This window comes from Taudactylus pleione, unplaced genomic scaffold, assembly GCF_031769625.1.
Source record: "Taudactylus pleione unplaced genomic scaffold, aTauple2 ptg000155l, whole genome shotgun sequence".
NCBI lineage: Eukaryota > Metazoa > Chordata > Amphibia > Anura > Myobatrachidae > Taudactylus > Taudactylus pleione.
In genome coordinates, this window is record NW_028284557.1 from 10,799,241 (window position 1) to 10,823,297 (window position 24,057).

Genomic DNA, 24,057 nt, shown 5'->3' on the forward strand with positions numbered 1-24,057 from the left:
TTTAGAGGAGGTGAGTGACTCAATAGGGCGGCAGTGTGCCCAGAGAGGGGAGATGCAGGGAGAGTTAGGGATGTTATATCCTTAGATAAAATACAAAGGAGGGAGTTGATAAAAAGAAATGTGTAGTACATGGTGAGTTTTAGGTTTGTTATTTTTAGACAAATTTTAAAGCAATCAATCAGTTTCCTAATCTGAAATTACCTTAGATGTTGGTCAATGTTTGTTCAACTGTTTGATTAACTGTTATGTTAGTACACTTTGTGCATTAAACACTTGGTGCTTTTAACCCCAGCTGCAAACAGCCCCAGCTGCCCCTAGACTGAATATAAAGGAGTGGTATCCCTTGATTAGGACAGGCTACAGCTGACTCAATTGGTTTGCTGATCAAAGGAGATAACTTGCTCTGAGTTGGAGCATAAACCAGGCCAGATATATATCATAAACTATGCTTCACTGACCAATACAGACTATACAGGAAAAAAAAAATATTTACACTTTTGAAAGGATTAAAGTTTGCACCATCCAATAAACCAAATCCATTTAATGTTTTTGTGGATATTCAAAAATTTATAAGAAAATTAACGGTAAAACATTTTTTTCTGAATAAAGATAATGATGAAAGTTCAGTAGTGCAACCATTACCCAAAATGAATTTTAAACCGCCATCTACCTTTTATCCCTCACAATCTAAAGGGAGTTGTATAGACTGCTTTAATAAAATTGTCTGTCAAGAGGTAGATAAGATTACAAATAAATCCAATTAAAAAATTAAGCTCAATTTAAGTAAAAAAGAATTTGAAACAGTGAAATCTTTAAGAAAAGATAAAGATATAGTAAGAAAGCCAGCCGATAAGGGTGGCGGGGTTGTCTTGATGAAAAGGGAGAACTATATTATGGAGATTTATAAACAACTTAATAATGGGATCACATATAAAAAATTAAAAAATGATCCCACATTAAGGATTAGTAAAGAGCTAAGAGATCTGTCTCAGAAAGCATTGGAAAACAATGTAATTACAAAAAATGAATTTGATTTTATAAATATTCCAAATCCTTCAGTTCCCTCTATCTATGTACTCCCTAAAATCCATAAGGATCCCCTCCACCCACCAGGATGGCCTATAGTTGCTGGATGCAATAGTATAACCAGTCATCTTTCAGCAATGGTTGATTTTTATCTACAGCCGATTGTCCAGACTACCAAAGCGTACTTGAAAGATACTGGTCATGTACTTAATAAAATTTTAGACTATAAGTGGCAGGAGGGTGATATTATTTGTACAGCTGATGTTAGTACTCTGTACACAATTATTGAATTGGATGTGGGCATAGCTGCGATTTCTTATTTTCTAAATCTTAATGATTTTACTGATCTTTTAAAAAAAATTATTCTTGAGAGTATTACATTTATTTTGATTAATAATTATTTTTACTTCGATGGGTCATTTTATCTACAGCAAGTGGGCACTGCTATGGGCACTAGGTTCTCCCCCAGTTACGCAAATTTATTTGTGGCGTATTGGGAAGAAAATCACATCTGGCAGGATGGTGTTTTGGGGCGGACCTAGTGTCCTGGCAACGTTTTATAGATGATATTTTGTTTATATGGCGTGGAGGAGAGGACCAACTTTCACATTTTTGTAATGATCTTAATGATAATATTTATAATATCCACTTGACTTTTAATTATAGTACCAAGGAGGTGTAATTTTGGACCTTCTTATATATATTAAGAATGGTGTTATCAATACTAAAACTTTTAGGAAACTAACTGATTCCAATAGTTTTATAAATAGAACTAGCCAACATCATTCCAACTGGTTGGATGGGATTCCCTATAGTCAGTTTCTTAGGATTAATAGAAATTGCACAGAACCAGAGATCTGTGAGAAACAAATGAATGAGACAGCAGATCGTTTATGTGTAAAGGGATATTCTAATGAAGTGTTATTAAAAGCAAAAGAAAAAGCCTTTAGAATTGACCATTCTGATTTATTGAAAACCAAAATAAAAAATAATGGTACTGATGAAAAATTCAAGTGGGCATTTATTACTCAGTACAGTAGTTCTTTTAAAGAAATAGAAAAAGTATTTAAGAGTAATTGGAAATTATTACAGCAGGATTCTGTTATAGATACACTTATACCTGAGAAACCTCAGTTTTTATATAGGAAGGCACCTGCCTTGAAAGATAAACTTGTTAGAAGCAGTTTAGATACTGAAATCAGAGAAAGTATAAGATCTAAAGGCTTTTATCGATGCAGGAACTGTTTAATATGTAAGACAGTGAGATCAGATGATTGTAAGGTAACAGAGTTTGAGGTACAGGGTATTAAATACCCGATAAGAGAATTTATTACATGCAACTCCAGGAACGTGGTGTACCTCCTTGAGTGTGCATGTAATTTATTATATATAGGTAAAACTAGTAGAAACCTCAAGATTAGACTATCTGAGCATATTTACAATATTCGCATAGGTCTAATTACACATACAGTCTCCGCTCATTTTAAGATGAAACACAATAGGAAAGAGTGCCATATCAAACGTTTTTTAGGTATACAACAGATTCTACCTAAATGGAAAATTAGAGACGTAGATAAGAGGCTTTCACAAGCCGAAATGAGATGGATTTACCAATTAAAGACACTTGTACCCAAGGGGTTAAATGGGGAGTTCGAACTCAAATGTTTCTTAACATAAGAAAAGTGACTGTTGTTTAAACATATTTGCTGCTATATATGAATTTCTTTCTATACATATCTATTTGCTGTTATATCTTTTTATTGTTTGACCCATTTGCACATGTATTATCTGGTCTTTTTTATCATATTTAATGTTTAATGTTTTAATTATTCATGTATATTTTTAAATTTTTTATGTGGCATGGATTGTTATAAACCCTATTATGAGGACTATGTCAGTGCCGATGCTCATGAACAATTCCATTCACTTTGAACTCCTTATCTAAGAAGATTTTAGTATTATTGAATGGAACGCAGGACTTCCGGGTGCGGTGGAACGCACGTGGATGAGTTGCTTCCGGTTCTACGGAGTTGAGCATATGGAGGTCTAAGTGTGACATCCGCTGTTGAATGGAACGCTGGATAGGTACTTCCGGTCTCCAGCACTATTTAGACGGAGGTGTCCTGGGTTATCTGCTAGCTGTTAGCAGATTAGATCAGGTGAGATAATCACCTATAGGGTATTTAAAGGAGGAACTGGGTGAGCAAAGTACGCTTCTGACGAAGGACCTTGCTGTTATCCGAAACGCGTTAAGCGGAGCTCACCTCGTGGACTGACTGCGGCATCAAACACCGGTATATGTGTATTTCATCTGAGTGGATTGTCACATTCCGGAGTGACAGCCCTACTATTCTCTGGTTACATCTGAAATTGATGTCTACATTTTGATGGGGACGTTGGGCGCAGTCTCACCACTTGATTTACTACATGCTTTTTATTCATTTACTTCTTGTAAGTGTACATCTGTTATTAAAATCATTGCTTTCCAAGGCTACTGCACTATTATTCTTTTTTTGTAGTCCGCCATGGTCATGATGTTGCAAGGAGGGAGATTCAACAGTACCTCTCTGTATTAAACACATCAGTGGAATCCAGCTATTGGAAGTCTCAAGACCAATTTATCTTGGTGACTATTGACTATGGCCCTGATTCAGAGCCGCTCGAAAGCGGCCGCTCGTTCGTTCTGACCGATGTTCGCACATCTGCGCATGCGTACGGATTTTAATACGCATGCGTGAACCAGTCAGTGCGGCCGAAAATCGTTTGTTCGCTATATAGCAAATGCCTGCTATTTTGAGTGACAGAAGGAGGCGTATGTGGGTGGTAACAGGTGAGGTGATTGAAAACGGGGTGTGGAAATCGAACGCAGGCGTGCTTAAAGGTCAAAATGGGCGTTTTAAGGGAGTGCATAATTAATACAGCAGCGTCATTTACCACGTCACTTGTTTTTTTTTTACTCAGAACTGCTTGCAAAATAGCGGTTGAAAAAACCAGCCACAAGAATAGCGAGCAGTTCATACGCTGTACGATGTACTCGATTAATCTAATAAATAGCGGACATGACGTATGGTGCGAGCGGCAAGGGGGCGTATTTTTCAAAATTAAAACCGCAAGTTTTGCTCGCTCATTCAGACTTAGAGGCGTGAACAGACCGCAATTAGCGAACGGTTCATTTGAATAGCCACCCCTTGTTTTAGAACGAACGACCGCAAATAGCGAGCGGCTCTGAATGAGGGCCTATATCTTTGTGGAAAACACATTGGTGTCCTATATGTACGTGTATAGTGGGGAGCGCTTATAGGTTATTTTGCACTATTTCTCTGTATGTTTACCATTGAGTATTGATTTGGGTGTATACTCCTGTGCATTTACCTAGCGGCACCTTATCTTTTATTGCGCTAATATTTCCTATTTTATTTTTTAGTTTTTACATTCCAATCTGGAGAAAATGTAATGTAATGATCAACTGAATAAGGCCCTCATTCAGAGCCGCTCGCTATTTGCGGTCGTTCGTTCTAAAACAAGGGGTGGCTATTCAAATGAACCATTCGCTAATTGCGGTCTGTTCACGCCTCTAAGTCTGAATGAGCGAGCAAAACTTGCAGTTGTAAGTTTGAAAAATACGCCCCTTGCCGCTCGCACCATACGTCATGTCCTATATTTATTAGATTAATCGAGTACATCGAACAGCGTATGAACTGCTCGCTATTCTTGTGGCTGGTTTTTTCAACCGCTATTTTGCGAGCAGTTCTGAGTAAAAAAAAAACAAGTGACGTGGTCAATGACGCTGCTGTATTAATTATGCACTCCCTTAAAACGCCCGTTTTGACCTTTAAGCACGCCTGAGTTCGAATTCCACACCCCCGATTTCAAACACCTTCCCCTGTTACCACCCACATACGCCTCCTTCTGTCACTCAAAATAGCAGGCATTCGCTATATAGCGAACAAACGATTTTCGGCCGCACTGACTGGTTCGCGCATGCATATTAAAATCCGTACGCAGGCGCAGATGTGCGAACATCGGTCAGAACGAACGAGCGGCCGCTTACGAGCGGCTCTGAATCAGGGCCTAAGTGAATATAGGGCCTGATTCAGCAAGGATTGCAACTGCGATTGCAATAGCGATTAAGCACTCAGTCTCACTACGATCATATGCTAATCCAATGTGATCGCTATGCCGTCGCAGCACAACATAAGGACGCCCACCTTACCTTACACACATTAGTAATACTGTACTTAGCAAGAATGTGAAACCATCGGTAACATCGAGTACACACGCACACTTGCACAAGGTCAAATTGCTAACCTTCCAGTATGCAGTGATAGCTCAGGCTGCGTATGGCATTGCAGTGGATAATTTATGCACACACCTGCAGCAGTGTTTCGCCGACAACCCCCCGTCACCACCCCCATTTGGTACTTCCTGTCAATCACTCTGCGATGGATCTGCGTGTATCGCAGCCCCAATCGCAGTGGAGTGTTCATGCACGTGCACTGCAATGCATACGCAGTATGCAACAATCGGCCAATTGCATGTGTAATCGCTGCTGCAATCCTTGCTGAAGCAGGCCCATAATCACACTGCTGTAAAATAAATTGAAGTGCATTTAATGAATACTCCACAATTGTCAAGATTTCCACAGAACAATCTTGATCCACAGCACTGAATGAAGTTGAATGTAACAACTCTGGGACAAGGTATTGGCAAAAATGAGTGTGTGTGCGCGTGCTTGACAGTTAGGAGCTGATTGGTTGGTACTTTATCACTGTCCAATTTATCACTTTCCAGGGCTTAGTACATCTTCCCTGTAATGCTATTAGTGTCCCAGGGGCACGTCATGTCATATGTATAATTGGGGCAAACAACAGGGAAATATGTACAGAAATATGAAGTTAAAATAAACGTATCTCACATATATCACATGGTCAATTACTTACAGTATAAAACTATATCCAGATCTACAAATATTTCCCTAGCATCACTGAGATCATGTATCGGTATAATGCTACATTTTAAACCAATGTGTAACATTCTTCAATCTGGAATTTGGTATGAACTAGGGAGGGTGTATCCTCTAAGTTAATGTTTATTTGTCTGTCATCTAGACCAGTGGTTCTCAAACTCTGGCCCTCATTCAGAGGCGGTCGCAAAATGCGAGCGGTCGCTGAGAATGTGGGCAGCCGCTTGTGTTTTGAAGTGCGGCCTCCTGGTCGCTAGCTAAACTGTGGGTTACCACCCACAGCTTTAGCGACCGACCAGGTTTGCGACAAGACCCTAAGGTTGGGTCTCAGCAACCACAAGCCCCAGGGAGCTTCCTGCTCTGATCGAGCAGGAAGCTCCCCACTGACATCACTGCTGATGTCAGTGCGGCCGCCCACAAAACTGCATGCATTCCTTAAGGAATGCCTCCGTTTGTGAAACCACCCCCCTACCACACCTACAAAATGGGGCGAGCTGTCGATCAACATCGACAGCCGCCCCTTTTGTAGTGAGCTCCGGAGCGAGAGAATTTCTCTCTCACTCTGGGGCTTGCGCACGTGCAGTGCGGCCGCTGTGCGTACGCAGGGCCTAAACATCGACCCGCTTGCGAGCGGGTTTGAATGAGGTCCTCTATCCTCAGGACCCCACACAGCTCACGTTTTCCAGGTCACCCAGCAGGTACATAGGTGTACTCATTACTCATTGACACAGTTTAAAAGATCAACAGGTGGAGCTAATTATTTCACTTGTGATTATGTGAGGAGACCTGGAAAACATGCACTGTTTGGGGTCCTGAGGACCGGGTTTGAGAACATGTGATCTGGACCTTGTAGATACTGAGTATTGTATCTAAGAATGTATATTTAAAATAAATAGCAACCATTAGATAAATATGGCACTTAGTAATGCTGTTGTGAACATATGATAATTGTATGACTTGTTCTGCAAGCCATGTGTTTAAATAATTGATGTCTGCTTGAAATCATCACTTACAAGCAGTGGCGTAACTAGGGTATTTGGGGCCCAGGGCAAATTTGAAAACGGAGCCCCCCCCACTAAAATACGGATATGTGCGTGCGCAAAAAAAATGGGCGTGGTCACTTAAAAATAGGGCGTGTCAACATGACACACCCCTTTATTTTCACGCTGAACATTCCTTTCCATATGCACCTTAATCCCAGTAGTACCCCTTATACAGTACCCCCAGTATGCAGTTGTGGTCCCTCTTATGCAGGCCCATAGTAGTGCCCCTTATACAGTATCCCCAGTAGTGGTCCCGCTTATACAGCCCCCAATTAGTTCCCCTTACTCAGTACCCCCAGTAGTGGCCCCCCAAATGCAGTGCCCCACGTAGTGTTCCCCCTTATGCAGTGCCCCCAGTAGCAGTCCCCACAATGCAGTGCGCCCAGTAGCAGTATCCCCTTATGCAGTGCCCTTTATATGGTACCCCCAGTAGTAGTCCCCCCCATGCAGTGCCCTTTATATAGTGACCCAGCAGTAGTCCCCCCCATGCAGTTTTCCCAGTAGTGGTCCCCTTATGCAGGCACCCTGTAGTGATCCCCCCTATCTAGTGCCCCCTGTAGTGGCCCTTCCTATTACTTCCCCCAGTAGTGGTCCCCCGAGTGCAGTGCCTCTAGTAGGCCCCTTTTATAATGCCCCCAGTGGTAGTTCCCCCCAAGTAGTAGTCCCCAGTAGAGTAGGTCCTCCCAATGGTGCCCCCAGTAGTAACCACCCCTCCCCCAGTAGAGGTCCCCCCAGTAGTAGCCACCCCTCCCCCAGTAGAGGTCCCCCCAGTAGTAGCCACCCCCCTCCCCCGTTGTGCAGATAGGCTAAAAAAAAAAAATATATATATATATATATATCTATAAAAATATACTTACCTGAATCTCTGCTCCTGGTCCTGGTCCTGGTCCTGCTCCTGCACTCGATGCCGCTCCCACCCGGGCGGCCACGCTCAGCATTATGGGACAGACGTCATGAGTCAGTCCCATTACCCACTGCAGGAGCCGGACGGAAGTCCGGCTCTTGCAGTGGGTGCTGCAGCAGTCAATGAGAGTCTATCTAACTCTCATTGGCTGCTGTTTAACACCCGCATTGCCGCCAGCGCTGGCGGCGATGCGTGTGTTATGCACAGCCTGAGCCCGCCTCCTGGCGCTATTGGGCAAGCGCTCAGGGGGAGGGAACGGGCTCAGGCGTGCAGCACAGGACTGGCGCTGGAAGCCTAGTGCCGGTCCTGTGTAAATGTGTAGCGCTGACCGCACTCACTGCGGTCAGCGCTACACTGGCTAACTAGGGCGGGCGGGCTGGTACCGTGGCCGGTGGCGCCCCCCCGTGCCGCCGGTCCAACGGCGCCCAGGGCACGAACCCCGCCCGCCCTACCCTAGTTACGCCACTGCTTACAAATGAGTATTGTTCAAATGTGCTGCAATATGGTGTGACATTACTTACACTGGAAACATCAGCATTGCCAGTGATGAAATAAGAAATCAGGTAGTTAATGTACACAGTTTAAGTGTGTCAGATTATGTAGTTTTATGATGTATTGCAGATGTTCCCAAACTCCGCCATTACAGTCCAGGTTTTAAGAATATCCATGCTTGAGCACAGGTGACTTAATTAGTACCTCAGTCAATTAGATTTTGTCCATCTGAACATAAGCATGGACATCCCTAAAACCTGGACTGTAATGGCAGAGTTTCTGTCTGATATGTTATTTATAAAATGTTGAATAGAATAGACACTGTTCTGTGCTGTCTCTTTAGGGGCCTATTTATCAAACTTATCACCCCTATCCAGAAACAGCATATTCTGTAAGGTTTAAGTAGCACTACAATATGCCAAACACTGAATGCAGGAGATATCAGATATCACCTATGTTCAGTTAAGTAATTCAGGATACCACAATCACAATTTTTTCTATAGGGACTGCAGACTACTTCAGTTTTTGAAGCTCTGAAAAGCAAGTTATTCAGAGCGTGACTCCATACAGCTAAAGACATTTTTAGATGGTGTTAGCCATTGGAGCCTATAGACTTCATTATCAAAATCCCTCCCCGGGAGCTTAAATATGGACATGAGCAGCCAGTAGGTAAACCAGGTCGGAAACCAGCAGTTTTACGATGGTTTACCTATCGTACTAGTGAATCTTTTACTAGTGCATGACCTACATGCACTAGGTCATGCGCACAGGTCACGCATGCGTACAAAAGCCCCACCGTCCAATGGAAGGAGCCGGACAGGGGCGGAGGGATCCGAAAGAGTAGGGAAGGAGTGGGCTGCGGAAGGAGTGGGTTGCGGGAGCACTCGCCATCTGAAGATGGCGAATGCTCCCTCAGTCAAGCTCCGAAATTATTGTATTTTCAGAGCTTGATGAATTCCTGTCCCCATACTAGTGTATGGGGACAGCGGGTCATTCCGGAACAGAAAGGTAAGCAGGAGATATCTGTGACATGTTCTGCATTACCTTTTTGATGAATGGCCCAAAAATGTTATTTCTACAATTGCTTTTCACCTGCTTTTGTAGTAATTAACTGATGACGAATAGACCCCCTAATCTCTTTATGCTATGGGCCACATTTATCAATGAGTTTTATTCATCTCAACAAGTGATAAAACTAGTTGCGCATGATAATGGTGCTCCAGTCAATGAGCTCCCAACTGCCATATGTTTAAAAAATGACAGTTGGGAGCTGATTGGCTGGAGCAACATTTATCATACACAACAAGTTTATCACTCTTTGTGAATAATAAAACTCATTGACAAATGATGCCTTATTATGTCTCTGCAAGCTTTGATAAATCTCCCCTTATTTGCAGCTCCTGGAGAGCTAGACCAGAGGCAATGAAGGAGTCCTGTAATTACATGCCTGTATCACCTGTTATTGATACTTTGTTGTGCAGACTTTTCTCAGACATTATATAAAACTGAAAGACTGGTTTTGTCAGTTTGATTTATTATGGAGTTTAATAATTATATAACAAATAAAGAAATATACACTGGTGATTTTTACTACAGTATATGTATTATTCCATATATTATTATTTGCATTATATTTTATATTGTCTTAGTATATGTGTATTAAGCTGAAGACATTCTCATGCTAGTGTTGGTTTTTAGTATTTAAAGGACAAGTTTTTAGTGCAGTCTTAAATACCCTATTTTACACTTCCAGTAAGTCCAGAAAAATTACATTTGCAAAATGAATAGACAATATTGAACTATTGATATGTGATATGTTTTGCATAGGTTACTTTAGAAGTGTTGATATTCATTATTAGTATATACAGTATACTTATAGCTTTCAATACATCATATACATTTCAGTGCACCTTCTTGTGTTATACTACTTTAGGTATCCAAGTTACAATAAATCCAAGCTAATTACGCTACATAATTTGAGGATGACCTTTGTTCATGCCACATACCCACTCTTCCCAAAGTGGCTTACAGAAAGGCCAGGTCCTAAAAGAGTAAACAAAAAATGTATATTTATAATGAACTTGCTGTAGACCAAATGACTTGATCCCACTAGTACCCAGAAAGCTTTCCCTGAGTTAGTTCCTAACCATTATTACCCATTTCCCTACTTTATTATATCAAACTGATGAATGGGCAGGAAGCAAATGTGATACCAATATTCATAAAGGGATCAAAGTCTATGCCTGGTAAATATAGACCTGTGAGTCCAAAAAGAAAAATCATGGAAAACATCTCATGGGCTATTAACATTAATCAGGACAGAGGGGAACAGGAGCAGAGCAGGGGGGGTCACCTTAGTGGTGGCAGGGAAAAGGAGCAGAGCAGTGGGGAGCCACTGAGGCAGAGAGGGCAGTAAAGGACAGAGGAGATCTGGCACCTTAGCAGGGGATAGGAGCAGAGCGGTGGGGGGGGAGGGGAGGCACTGGGGCCCTGAACGGCAGGGGTAGGGCACAGTGAGGAGGCACTGTGGCAGCAGCGGGCAGTCAGGAGGAGGTCTCCTGGCATATGCATATGCCCTGAGCTCCTCTGATTGGCTGCTGCAGGTGAAAGGGGCGGGGAGAACAGGGAGATGACAGGTAGACAGCTGTCTTCCCTGCTCTTCTCCACTCAGGAGGAACATTACGCCATCCTGAGATGGTGAAAACATTTTTAGAAGTGAAACGGAAAACTGAGCTCTCCATGGTTTTATGAATCGCTCTCCCCATGCTAGTGTATGGGGAAGTGATGTGTATACTTAGCAGGGGCACCACTGGGGAAATCTCAGACTTCTCCACGGTAACCCCTTGTATGAACAAGAGGCAGCAGTGAAAAGCCCTGTTATCACTGATAAAGAGCATTTCACTGCTACATGCATAGACCACAACATCTCTCTCCAAGGGGTCTATATAATAAGCTGTGTTAGGAGATAAAGTGAACGGTGATGAGGTACCAGCCAATCAGCTCCTAACTGCCATTTTACAAACACAGCCTGTGACATGGCAGTTAGGAGCTGATTGGCTGGTACCTTATCGCCGTTCACTTTATCTTCTAGCACAGCTTGGTAAATAGACCCCTACAGCTTAAAATGGCAGTTGAAATGAGGATGTAAACATACTTGCGTATGAAGTCATCTGAGGCAAGCTTGGCATTTTCCATCTGTAGTGTCAGTTTAGCACCATGTAAGTGTCCGTTGATGAGCTGTGGACAGATGAAAAACAATAATTAACTGGATGAATAAAATATTACCACTGCATTACACTCTTCTATGTAACCTTTCCTTCCATTACCATATAGCTTAGGGCCTGATTCAGACCCACTCGCGAGCGGCTGTCCGCTCGCAAGTGGGTCGATGTTATGCACTGAGCATGCGCACGATGGAGGGAGCTCCGTCGTGCGCATGCGCCAGACGCGACGAGCGAAGGAAAGTCCTTCGCTCGTTGTGTCTGATCAAAGGGGGCGTGCTGTCGATGTTGATTGACAGCACGCCCCCTTTGGTGGGCGTGCCGGGGGCGTGCCTCCCTGACGGGGGCGTTCCCACGGGAACGCCTCCCGTCAGAAGCCGGCCCACTGACATCACTAGTGATGTCAGTGGGAGTGATTTTGGCTCTGATAGAGCCAAAATCACTCCGGAGCTTGCGGTTGAAAACCTCAACCGCAGGCTCCAGCTCGCAGTTTCGATGGTCGTGATGGTCACGACCATCGCGGCCATCACAATGCACGCTCGTATAGGCTGTGGGTGGTGACCCACAGCTATACGAGCGTCCAGGAGGACGCTCCATTTTCATGGAGGGCGGCCCTCATTCAGAGCGTGCGCTCTGCTCAGAGCGTACGGCTCTGAATGAGGGCCTTAGTTTCTTGTATTTGTTAGGGAGTTGATTCAATTAATTTGATGGTCAATTGTTATTGGGTGGATACTGCCTTTCTGTTTGCTGAGGTATCATTAAACATTATTAATAGTCTTCAGCAGAACAGTGCCAAATTATCTCTAGAGTTGTAGAATACTTGCTTCATATTTTGCTGCCTATTATTTACACACTTGGCAATATGACAAATGTTGTCAGACACTAGAGACAGTATGAGAATATCCATAGTATAGATCTCATATTGTATTACAGCACTACACCTCCAAAGATCATTTTCTGAGAATTTCTGTCTGACAGAATCAGTGGCATACGTACATATGATTCAAATTAAAAGATAAAATTTCACATGTATATTATTAAAGGGGTCTTACACTTTGGTATCAACATCCCATTTGGCAGCTTCCCCTGGGTCCTTCACACTTATCTGATAAGAGCTGCTGGGCTATGTTGTTCCTCCCTTAATCAACTTCCCAAAACATGACCCACTATGTTTACATGAGGAGTAATGAACACTATGTTTACTTGAGGAGTAAACTGCTTCATACAACTAAAGCAACACATGAAACCCTGCAGTGTAAATGGCGTGATTTAGGTCACGATGACCCGCGCATGCCGCCCAATTGGCCAACTTCAGAGGTGCTTGCAGATGACGTCATCTCCAAGTGTCCACTGCAATGCCAGAAGAGCCGGGTCACTGCAGACACGGCTCTGTCGTGAACGGCGCCAACTTGGGGATATCCTGGGTTGGCGCTGCAGTATGAAAGGCATAAGTTCCATGACTGATCCGGATTGGAACCCTGTTCTAACCACTGGGTCAGACCTGGAACTTTGTATTAGAAGATTATTGGTTAAAGTGAATAAGATCTGAAGAAACCCAGGAAAGGTGATCGGAGTCTGTGGACTTAATTATTCCATGGATAGTTAATTACATTTTCTTGGTATTAGATGTTAAAATGTCTGAATGTTCTTGTGTACAGCACTTTAGGATTTGGTTTTAGAAGCTTGATATAATTAACACAACACACTATTGTATGATGATTAATCAATGAGCTGTATTAATTTTATTTATATATTTATGCCAATGCCCCCAGCCCTTATTGTATTTAGTAAAATAATGGTTAATGGTTGCTGGCAAGCTCACTTGCATTGGTAAATCCTGTGTCTGGCTGAGAACATTTACCAGGCTTCCATTACAATTGTGTGTAAACAAGTTTAAGCTATATAGGACTGTTGTGGCTTGCTTGAGTATTGGATATACCCTATAGTTGTGTAATTACCCAATAGTAACTTTCACATTGCCAATAGTTTTTTTTCCAATGTAATATTCAAGTCCTGTGATGATGGGTGAAAATTGGTGGTGAGTGGGACATGTATACTGTACATATAAAAAAAATAATCTGAAATTCTGATTAAACACACATAGATGGTATTCAATTAGCACCTAAAATTATTCGGACACTAATGAATCCCCCGGGCTATCCAATTAGCCCTGAAGTCCAGCCCAATGCCGGCACTTATCTGGGATTTTTTACGGGACCTAATGTGTCCCGAAAAATTATCCCCAAAAAGTGCTGTTTTTTCATGCCAACAGTAAAGCATCCTGAGACCATTCATGTGTGGGGTTGCTTCTAAGCCAAGGGAGTCAAGGAGATCACTCACAATTTTGCCTAAGAACACAGCCATGTATAAAGAATAGTACCAAAACATCCTCCAAGAGCATCTTATCCCAACCATCCCAAGAACAGTTTGGTGACAAACAATGCCTTTGCCAGCATGATGGAGCACCTTGCCATAAGGCAATAGTGATAACTAAATGGCTCTTTGGGTCCATGGCCAGGAAACTCCCCAGACCTTAATGCCATGGAGAACGTGTGGTCAATACTCAAGAGGCGGGTGGGCAAACAAAAACCGACAAATTCTGACAAACTCCAAGCATTGATTCGGCAAGAATGGGCGGCCATCAGTCAGTATGTGGTCCAGAAGTTGATTGACAGCATGCCAGAGAGAATTGTAGAGGTCTTGAAAAAGAAGGGTCAACACTGCAAATATTGACTCGTTGCATAAACTTAATGTAATTGTCAATAAAATTGCCTTTGACTCTTAAATGCTTGTAATTTTGCTTCAGTATACCACAGTGACATATGACAAAAAGGTCTAAAAACACTGAAGCAGCAAATTTTGTGAAAACCAATTCTTTAGAATGTAAGCTCCTACAAGCAGGGCCCTCTACCCTCTTGTGATTCTCTCTACTTTAGTTTCATCTACTTCTTGCTCACCACTAGGGCACCCAACACTTGGTTGCTTATGCTCTGTTGCTTATCTGGGTGTTATGGTCGTTAATGTAGCAATATATATTATCCATGTCCTAGTCCTGTATTGTATTGTTCTGTAAGTCGCTTGTCAACAATTTGTTTATGTACTTTGTAAGGCGCTGCGGAACACTTGTGGCGCCATATAAATAAATGATAATAATAATACTTGCGTCATTCTCAAAACTTTTGGCCATGGCGGTACATTATAATGCCACTACAGATTTTAAGGATCTCCACTGTAACATTATAGGTTTGTAAAACTTTAAGATACAGTATTTGGGTTTCTGCATTTATTAGTGCATTCCAGAACAGAGCTAGTATTAAATAGTCACTAATACACATTGTGTTTTCTGTAGTAGTTATGCAAATGCTCTTTGTATTGGATATACAGTAGGTCACTATGTTATTCCTTTAATTGTATAAATGCTCTTTGTTTTATACTGTATATTATCACTAGAATGTTCTCTACGCTGGATATCAGTCACTATAATGCTGTCTACATTGCCCTGAGGTCACTAAGAGCCCTCTGCGTTGTATAAAGGCCATTAGTTTGATCTCTGTATAATAGTGTATAGAATTCACTAGAATAATATCTAAAATAAACTTCAGTTAAATGAGGCAGTGTTGCGTAGAAATTGGACTTTACAAAATATAAATGGAAGAACATATTATACCATATACTAGCCTAATATTGTAATAAATTTAAAGGCCACTTGGCATCGTTCCTAATGACAACCTTGCTGTTTCTCCTTAAAGTTTTCTGGTGCATTTCCTGTAGACGCAGCCTAGTATTGTGATAGTTTGTGTCACTGACGAGGCGTGGGCTTCATGTTTGAAGTTCCAGCAATAACTTGCTAAAGTAAATGTGTTAATCTAACCATGTGTAATAATATTAGCAGAGATCAAGGGTGGGACCCATCTAAACCTGCCATATGAACATAATTTAAACAAAACACCCATCTGACCTTAATAACTACTGCACTCAACCCAAGTGATACCACACTTAACTGCCCACTTGTTTTACTACAGCATAATTAATGTCAAATGGGTCCAATGTTCTGTTTTAACTACAGGATTAGGGATTTAATAATACGATGGCTAATTAGGGTGGGTCCTGTACAGCAACATAACAGAAAATGTATTCATTTATTTTAATGGGGATTTTGTGTAAATCTATGGTAATGCTTAGTGAATAAGAAACAAAAGTCATTTGTATCTTATGTCACTTACAATGCTTGTAGGATATCACTGGTGTCATTTAAAACAAGCACATTTTGCTTTCAATTCTGCATTAAGCCCGTGTCTGTCTTTGCATAAATACACTTATTTTTCTTATCATGGATATGTTGCTAAAGTGCTAATCGCCAGAAATTTAAAGAGATATTTTTACTGTTCCATCAAAGCCACAAGTTATTATACAAACCATTTGCATAGATGTCCAGTCCTTCCCAAACCAGCAAGCATCACTAAATATATGATTGTGTTAGGCAATGAAGAATGTACATACACGCATGCGGTGTACATACTGTGTGCATAATTTGTAACTAGTAAATCACAGGTTCTCAGGACCCCAAACAGGTCATGTTTTCCTAGTCTCCTCACAGAATTGCCAGTGAAATAATTAGCTCCACCTGTAGATCTTTTAAAATGTGTCAGTGAGTAATAAATAGTAACATCTGTGCACCTGCTGGGGGACCTGGAAAACGTGACCTGTGTGGGGTCCTGAGGTCCGAGTTTGAGAACCACTGTAGTAATTGACCATTAACCTGAGTTATTTTCTCCATTACATATGTAATATATGTCTACAAGTATATAGGACCCGCCATTTGCTATGACGTTTGTTATTTTCTCCTCTGTTTTTTGTTCCCTCTGTAGTCCACTACATTCCTTTCTGTCCCCTGCGGTTGGTCTCATATGGTATTGGATTTCCTGTATGTGAGCAATAGCACTAAACAACTCTAAGCTCTGCCTATGTATTGTCACCTTGTTTAGTTTGAAGATAAATGGATTTAATTTACAGATATTCCTTCTCACACGTAATACGAGCCCACGATTATCATGTAGCTTAACTTTTATGCTGCCTAAATCAATAATATAATAATGGATAATACAGCACATACATGCTTAATGCTAATATATCAGTTTTTATGCTTTACTTACCTTAATTACACAGTGTAAACCTGTGCACAAACAGCTGTTCATTGAAATTCCTGTGCAAAAGTTGAGTCTAGTGTATTTCTTAACTGGATTTAGGGCATGATTCCGACATATATACTAACTCGATGGTTAGCGTGCATCTCTGATGGTTCAGGGTCTGCCCACATGAACCCCCCTCTCTAGCCCCGCACAATGATGACCACAATAGAAATAGCACATAATACTTAAGTTGCATGTTTTTAAGATCCTCTCAGTTTCCAAATAAAATAATTAACACCACCTGTTGATCTTTTAAAATGTGTCAGCCAGTAATGAATATACTTGTGCACCTACTACAGTAGGAGATCTGGAAAACATGCACTGTTATCAGTGCACTGATCTAGACCACCTATAGGGTCAATTATTAATACTGTATAATAATACACTATCCAATACATACTGTAAGGAGATCAATCTGTACATATATGTCAGGACAGTGCAAGGTTCTTTACTGCAAACCCCCCCCCCCCCCCCCAACAACTTTGCTGGTATGGAGTCCACATCTGCTGTAATAAAGAACATTCAGCTCAGGCAGTATGGCTCTACTTCCGCATATAATGGAATACTGTGATTGCTGGTCCTGTATATGTCAGAGTTATTACATACACTATACTTCGTATGATGTATATTATAGCTGGTTAAGTCCTGATTATACCCTCTTCATGGACTGGCCACACTTACTTTAAAATCAAGCATTTGGAAACCCCTCTCTAGAAATTCTTTATTTGACACTGTGAAGAACCCATTCTGCACATGTGCAGCACAGGTCCTGCGATCACTGCAGCATTTGGGGGGCGGAGTGGGGTCGTCCTCCCAACCTCCCTCCTGCCCATGGGTGGGACAGTGCCCAAAAAGTGGGACTGTCTCGCTGAATTGGGAGGTGTGCTATGGCCTAGAATTCTTTGCATGCCATTTATGTACCAATGTCCACAAGCAAAGTCTGTTTGGAAATATTATGGAATATTGATAAGTATGATACTAAAACCACAAAGTTATATACTGAAGAAGAATGTACTTGTGTAACATGTCTCCAAAACAAATCTCATTAATCCATAAGAAGTCTAGACATTAAAAACTTCCTCTACCACACTCACTTAAGATGCTCATGATAGAAAAGTCCAGCTAGGATGTCTCCTTAACAATATTAATTCTATCAATCTGAAAACATTATTATTATTATTATTATTATTATTATTATTATTATTATTATTACACAAAATTCTCTTCAACATCTTCCTGCAAAATATGTACTGTATGTGAAACATGTAAATATGTAACCAGGATCAATTTAAAAACGTAAACCATAAATAAAAATAAATACAGTTTCTTGCCATACCATTAAAGGCTCAATATCTCATGCTTCCTCTCCTGAAACGTTTGGGAGAATCGCACATTTTGGGCCATTACCACAAGGGGTATGACCATGAATGCAATTTGTCCTGTACTGTATTTCCCTTCTGGAAAAGATCAAAATAGTAGGCAAGTATGTGTTTGGCTTAACATTGCGCTGTTAGACTCATCTATCTAAGGGCCTGATTCACTATGGAACGCAATAGCGATTACGCACACAGTTCAACTGCTATAGTATGGTAATCCATTGTGATCGCAATACCATACGTAGCACTACATAAGGACGCCCACCTTACCTTACACATATCCAAAAATGTTTAGCAAGACGATCGAGTACCATCGCAGTCTCACGCACACTTGAACAAGCCCTGACCTTACTCAGAAATTGCTAACTTCCGCATATGCTATCAGGCCACAGGCTGTGTAGGCCATCAAAGTGGATAATTTATGCACGCACCTGCATCAGCGTTGAAATACACTGGTGCGTCTGCGATCGCCCGACCACCTCCCCATCAACACCAACAGCACTTCCTGTCAATCACTCTATGATGGGTCTGCATAGTCACTGCATTCGCAGTCACAAGGGCAATGACTAGTTCGCACATGTGCACTGCAATGCATACGCAGTACGCAGCAATAATCCGATTGCATGCATAATCTCATTTGTGTACGGTAGTGAATCAGGTCCTAGATTCAAAATCTGAGCAGAGGTGAGGTCAGAGTTAGTTGTGACGTAGAGGGCAGAGACCTCAAGCAGTAGCCCTTACTTCCCTTATTTAAAGATGGCGGATGCAATATTGTTTGTATTACACACTTTCTTCATTTGGTTTAATGCACCTCAATATACAGAAGAGAGTCCCCTCCTAACAGTGGAGCATCTGCCAGGATCCGTGCTCATCAAGCTGCACTGAGAGTCTGGCAAACCTTTGCTTGTGTATCTTTGGTGCTGCTTTCATTACACACCCCGGCCGGCTGGAGATTGTATGTATAGTGGAGAGCTGAAGCTCTTAGCGGCTCTCTAAATACAGTATTAGGTCTATTTCACACCAGCCGGTTTTCACTGGCCGGCAAAAAACAGGGCACAAGTCAGCCATTTTTTTTTCCGGCAATTATTACCTTTCTCGTGCAATGGCTTTGAGCCATTTTTAATACTGTTTTTTTTTTGGCCATGCACAGCAGCAGTACAGGCGTGTGTGAAAGGAAACATTGTATCCTATACTCCACTGACTTGCATGGATGGCACGGATACGGCACGGAGGGATGGCATGGATATTACTGGCTGTAATATGACTACCGTACCGTGCCCGTGCCGCCTGAAAGGACCCACCATTTTCCATGTTTAATTTAATTTTACACATCCAGACAAAACCGGCAGGTGTGAAATAGCCCTTACTCCTCTATTGCAACAACAATGCTGTAATTCCAGCATTGGATACTTGTGTTACAAAGTTACTTTTAACAACTGCTGTCTGGATCCTGTGGATACAGTTGTTTCAATAACTCCAGCACAAGCAATTAATTTGTCCCAGTGGAACATTCTATGGGACAGCGTGATATTATCCACTACTCTCTATTCGCCTGCCAGTAACCATTATTTAACGTTGTGATTTGGATTTGTTCAAATTGTATATGTTATTATAGATGGGTTCTTAATGTGATGTTTTAACATATGTTTTTATATGTGCAGTTAATATTCCATTTTTAGGAGCATATATGATTGGCTTCTAACTGCTATATAGCTTTTTATATCTGTCGATATAAAAGAGGATATATTTTTTCCATTGATTGTTGTCCTGTGTGATAAGAGCCACCTATTAATCTTTTTGGAACTTTTGTGGTGTGCGAGGGCTGGCAAAACTGCTCTATAGGTGTGCAGCTATTGTCACCTGAGACTTGTATTTTAATAATCTTTGTTGGTGCCAGGATCTTTTTTTCTGTTCATTACAGTAAAGACCTGTTTTTTATATCAAAGATTTACAATTACTGGTTTTGCCCTAGTACCTGTAAAATACCACTGGTATCCAGCACTAAGATGATGGCTATTTGTGCAAATACAGTCCTGTAAGTTTAACAAATGACAGATGGAAATAAGAGAATAAAAATGAAAATGTAGGTATCTCAGCTATATCTAGGGGCTTTTATAAAAAACATGGGTGCAGTGTACAGTTAATGAGACTAAACTCTATATACTATATGCTGCTACTGTAAAGAAAAGCTGTGATTGTTACAACCCTCAGAAATGCGGTAACAGAATCCAGCTTTAATGTTTTGAAAATATTATTGTCTCTTTACTTCAAATGCCTGCGCTGCCCATCACAACCATTTACAGTAAAAACAGCTGTCCTGGTGCTGCAATAACCATTTAAGACGTCTTTTGCAAATGCTAAAGACTTCTTCAATGTGAATTGGTAGTGTGCACATATGTGATCTAATAAGGCTGCATGTGCATACTAAATTTGATGTCTTATTAAACCTGCACATGCACAAGCCGGTAATACTGCATACATAGTACACAATTTGTGTGTTTTCGATCTGCGCACTTGCAAGCTGGTGAGGCTGCATATGTGCAGTAAAAAAAATGTAAGACTGTAAAGACTGAATGGATTTTGCATGGACTCCAGGTAAGTGTAATGCCATCCAGATATGATCTCATGTTTTGAACAGAAGAGGACTTTGGGGGCTGCAGGAATCCAACAAGAGAAATGAAAAGCTGGATACTGTAAATCTGTGATTTCTCTGCATTTTCACAATTCTAAATATGGAGTTGTGCAAAGCTTTCTCTAGCTAAAAAGCCTGAAAAAGAATCTGTTTTCAAGTTCTCAGATCACGAAAACATTGAAACAGCGATCAGACTCAGCCATTATTCAATATATGGTCAGTTGTTATTTCATCTGTAAAGATAACTCAACCAACTGTAAAAAAAAACACTTCTGTAAAAATAGGCTTACTGTACCTCCTTCGCCTTATATCTAGACCTGACACATTTCCATATCCTGCTCAGGAGTCCAAAGCAGGAGATGAAATGCATCAACACTAGGGGAATAAATATCTGACTGCAAGGAGACAATAAGTAAATTTAGGAGCAGGAGAAAATATTATTAGAGCATGTCCGGACTGTGAGTGGGGCCACTGCCCAGGGTGCAGGGCCTAGCTTGCGACTCCTTTGGTGCCTCAATGCACCTGCATTTGGCTTGTAGGATGCCTAGAATGACACTCTGCAGCCTGTGTAGAGTCAGAGCTGTCTGGAGCATCCTTATGACACTCCAGGCATCCCTTTTCTTCTTGGTCCTGGTGGCCCTGGCACAGGGTTGATTGTAGCGTGTGCAGCGGCTATGGGCCCCTGCACCACAGCGGGCCCCGGAGCATGCCACCGGCTGCACCGCCTCTTGTTCCTTCACTGATATATATATATATATATACATACACACACAGTGGTGTGTTAGTATTGTTTCTTGTCTCACAGATCACTGTGAAAACCAAACAGGTTGGGGTATATTTACTAAGGTGAGAGTTTTTAGAAGTGGAGATGTTGCCCATAGCAACCAATCATGACATTCATGTGCCACAAATCTTGACTTCTTAGGCAGGCCTAAGGCCGATCAACATAGTAGACAGTAACCGAACCTGGATTGACTTCAGCTACCTACCAAACAGGTTCTTTAAATCCCCATTTAACTCACTTTCATCAACCGCCTAGGCTCCACCCTTTACAGATTGGATCATTTCATTTAATTAAGTTATTTATATTTAATTATATAGAGACAGCATTTTCTGTTGCACTTTACATGCTCTGTGGCAAGTAAAATGGAAAGGAAGTCGCCAAAAAAAATGTGCTTTTGTAAGTATGTTAGAGGATGTCAGGGGTCTCCCATGTATGCATCTTTTTCAGCTTCCTATAGAAATTTCCTATTTCTTAAAACAACATTATGCCCCTTTACATTCTTCTGTACTGCAGCCAACTGAAGATGATATAGAATCAATACATTTCTCAGAATACATCTAATGCTATAGACTCTCAGGTGTCTGCAGATCATATTTAGGTCCTTTGCTGCTCACCAGAAGAATGATTGTGGCGACAAGACCCAGCAAATCTTTTCTCCAATGGGGGCTGTTTCTGGCCATGGCTCTTTGGCAAATATGCCCATTAATGTTGCAGCTACTTTAACTATGCTACCTGGCTCTGAGATTTTAATACCTCAGGTTATCTCACAAATCGGCACAAGGGAACCTGTTTATGCACTAAGCGCTGCCGCTCTCTAGTGATTCATCACTTACCTGTCCCTGCAGGACAGGTTTTCTAGAAATTTTCAGCATTGAAGCCAGTGCCACTGGGACATGGGCACCGCCATTTTGTATCAAGTCAGATGATCTCTAGTCAGCCAGTCCAGGTCCAGTCTGATTGTATATGATTGTTGCAGCCAATCCTCATCCAGGGCACCCTATATAATTTATTCCAGGTTAATCATGAACTGTTCAGTGCAACGTCTGTGATTCCTGTATGTCTACCTGGACTGTACCTCTCTGTATAATGGCTCCACAGCATAGTTGCTGACAATCCGGCTGTCCCCTTGAGATTACTATCATTGTGCAGCAGAGAGCAACGGTGTTGCAATTCAGTGCAAATTGTATAAGTGGGTGGGGGGATGCAAGATGGTGGGGGGACTTACCCAATCTTCTGGGTGGCCTGGAGTGCCTCACAATTTTCAGGAGAATAGGCATAGTATCCTCTTCTGCTACTGTGAGAACTCCTTTCTATAAGTCCTGCCTGTTCCTGCAAACCAGTGAGTTACTAAGCAACCTCAGCCATCAGCCATCTCAGCTGTTCCAGTTTGCTGCTAGTAACTTCAATTGCAGCACATTCTGCTGCTTCTGTTTTTCTATGTTCAAGTATTCCTTCATGATATCGCAGTTATCTGCTACTGCTACCGTATGTGCAGCTACAAGAGACATAGTTATTGCAGTCATCTGCTACTCCTGTATGCAGCTACAAGAGATATTGCTATTTCAGTCATATGTTATTCCTGTGTTCAGGTACAAGAGACATTGGGCCTGATTCAGTGCCGGACGCTATTTGCGGATGCTCGTTCAGAAAAAGGGGCTGGCTATTTAAATTAAGCGCTCGCTCTTTGCGGTCTGTTGACGCCTCTATGTCTGAACGAGCGAACGAAACATGCGCTCGCTATTTAAAAAAAAACGCCCCCTGGCCGCTCGCATCCTACATCATCTCCGCTATTTATTTGATTAATCGAGTACATCGAAAGGCGTATGAACTGCTCGCAGTGCTTGTGGTTGGATTTTCCTACCGCAATCATGTGAGCAGTTCAGGCTAAAAGACAACCAAGTGACGTGGTCGATGACGCTGCTTTGTTAATTATGCACACCCTTAAAACGCCCGTTTTGACCGTTTGGCACGCCTGCGTTCGGATCTCCACTCCCCGTTTTCAAGCACCTTCCCCTGTTACCACCCACAAATGCCTCATTCTGTCACTCAAATTAGCAAGCACTCGCTATTTTGCGAGCACACGATTTCCGACCGCACTGACTGGTTCGCGCATGCGCATTACAACCCATACGCATGCGCAGATGTGCGAACATCGCTCGGAGCGAACGAGCGGCCGCTTATGAGCGGCTCTGAATCAGACCCATTGTTAGTAAAATTATCTGTTATGACTGTATATTCCCTGGGAGTTTACTCCAGACAGCTCAACATAACAAATCTTTGGAGTCTATTTACTAAGCTTTGGATGGAGATAAAGTGGATGGAGATAAAGTACAAGCCATGGGCCTTAACCAGGGCTATTTTCTGGAAATAGAGGTTCAGGAACAGTGTGTAGAGCTATAGAACAACTATATATATATATATATATAT

At 41.8% G+C, this 24,057-nt stretch overlaps 1 protein-coding gene across 1 annotated transcript in view; it reads right to left on the reverse strand.

The window, feature by feature from the left end:
- The window catches only part of LOC148521802 (keratin, type I cytoskeletal 42-like), a 66,983-nt gene that overhangs the window by 30,913 nt on the left and 12,013 nt on the right, over positions 1-24,057 (reverse strand). Inside the window, exon 2 of the mRNA XM_088474669.1 lies at positions 11,583-11,665. Coding sequence (XP_088330795.1) covers positions 11,583-11,665 — 83 coding nt within the window. The remainder of the gene's footprint in view (positions 1-11,582; positions 11,666-24,057) is intronic.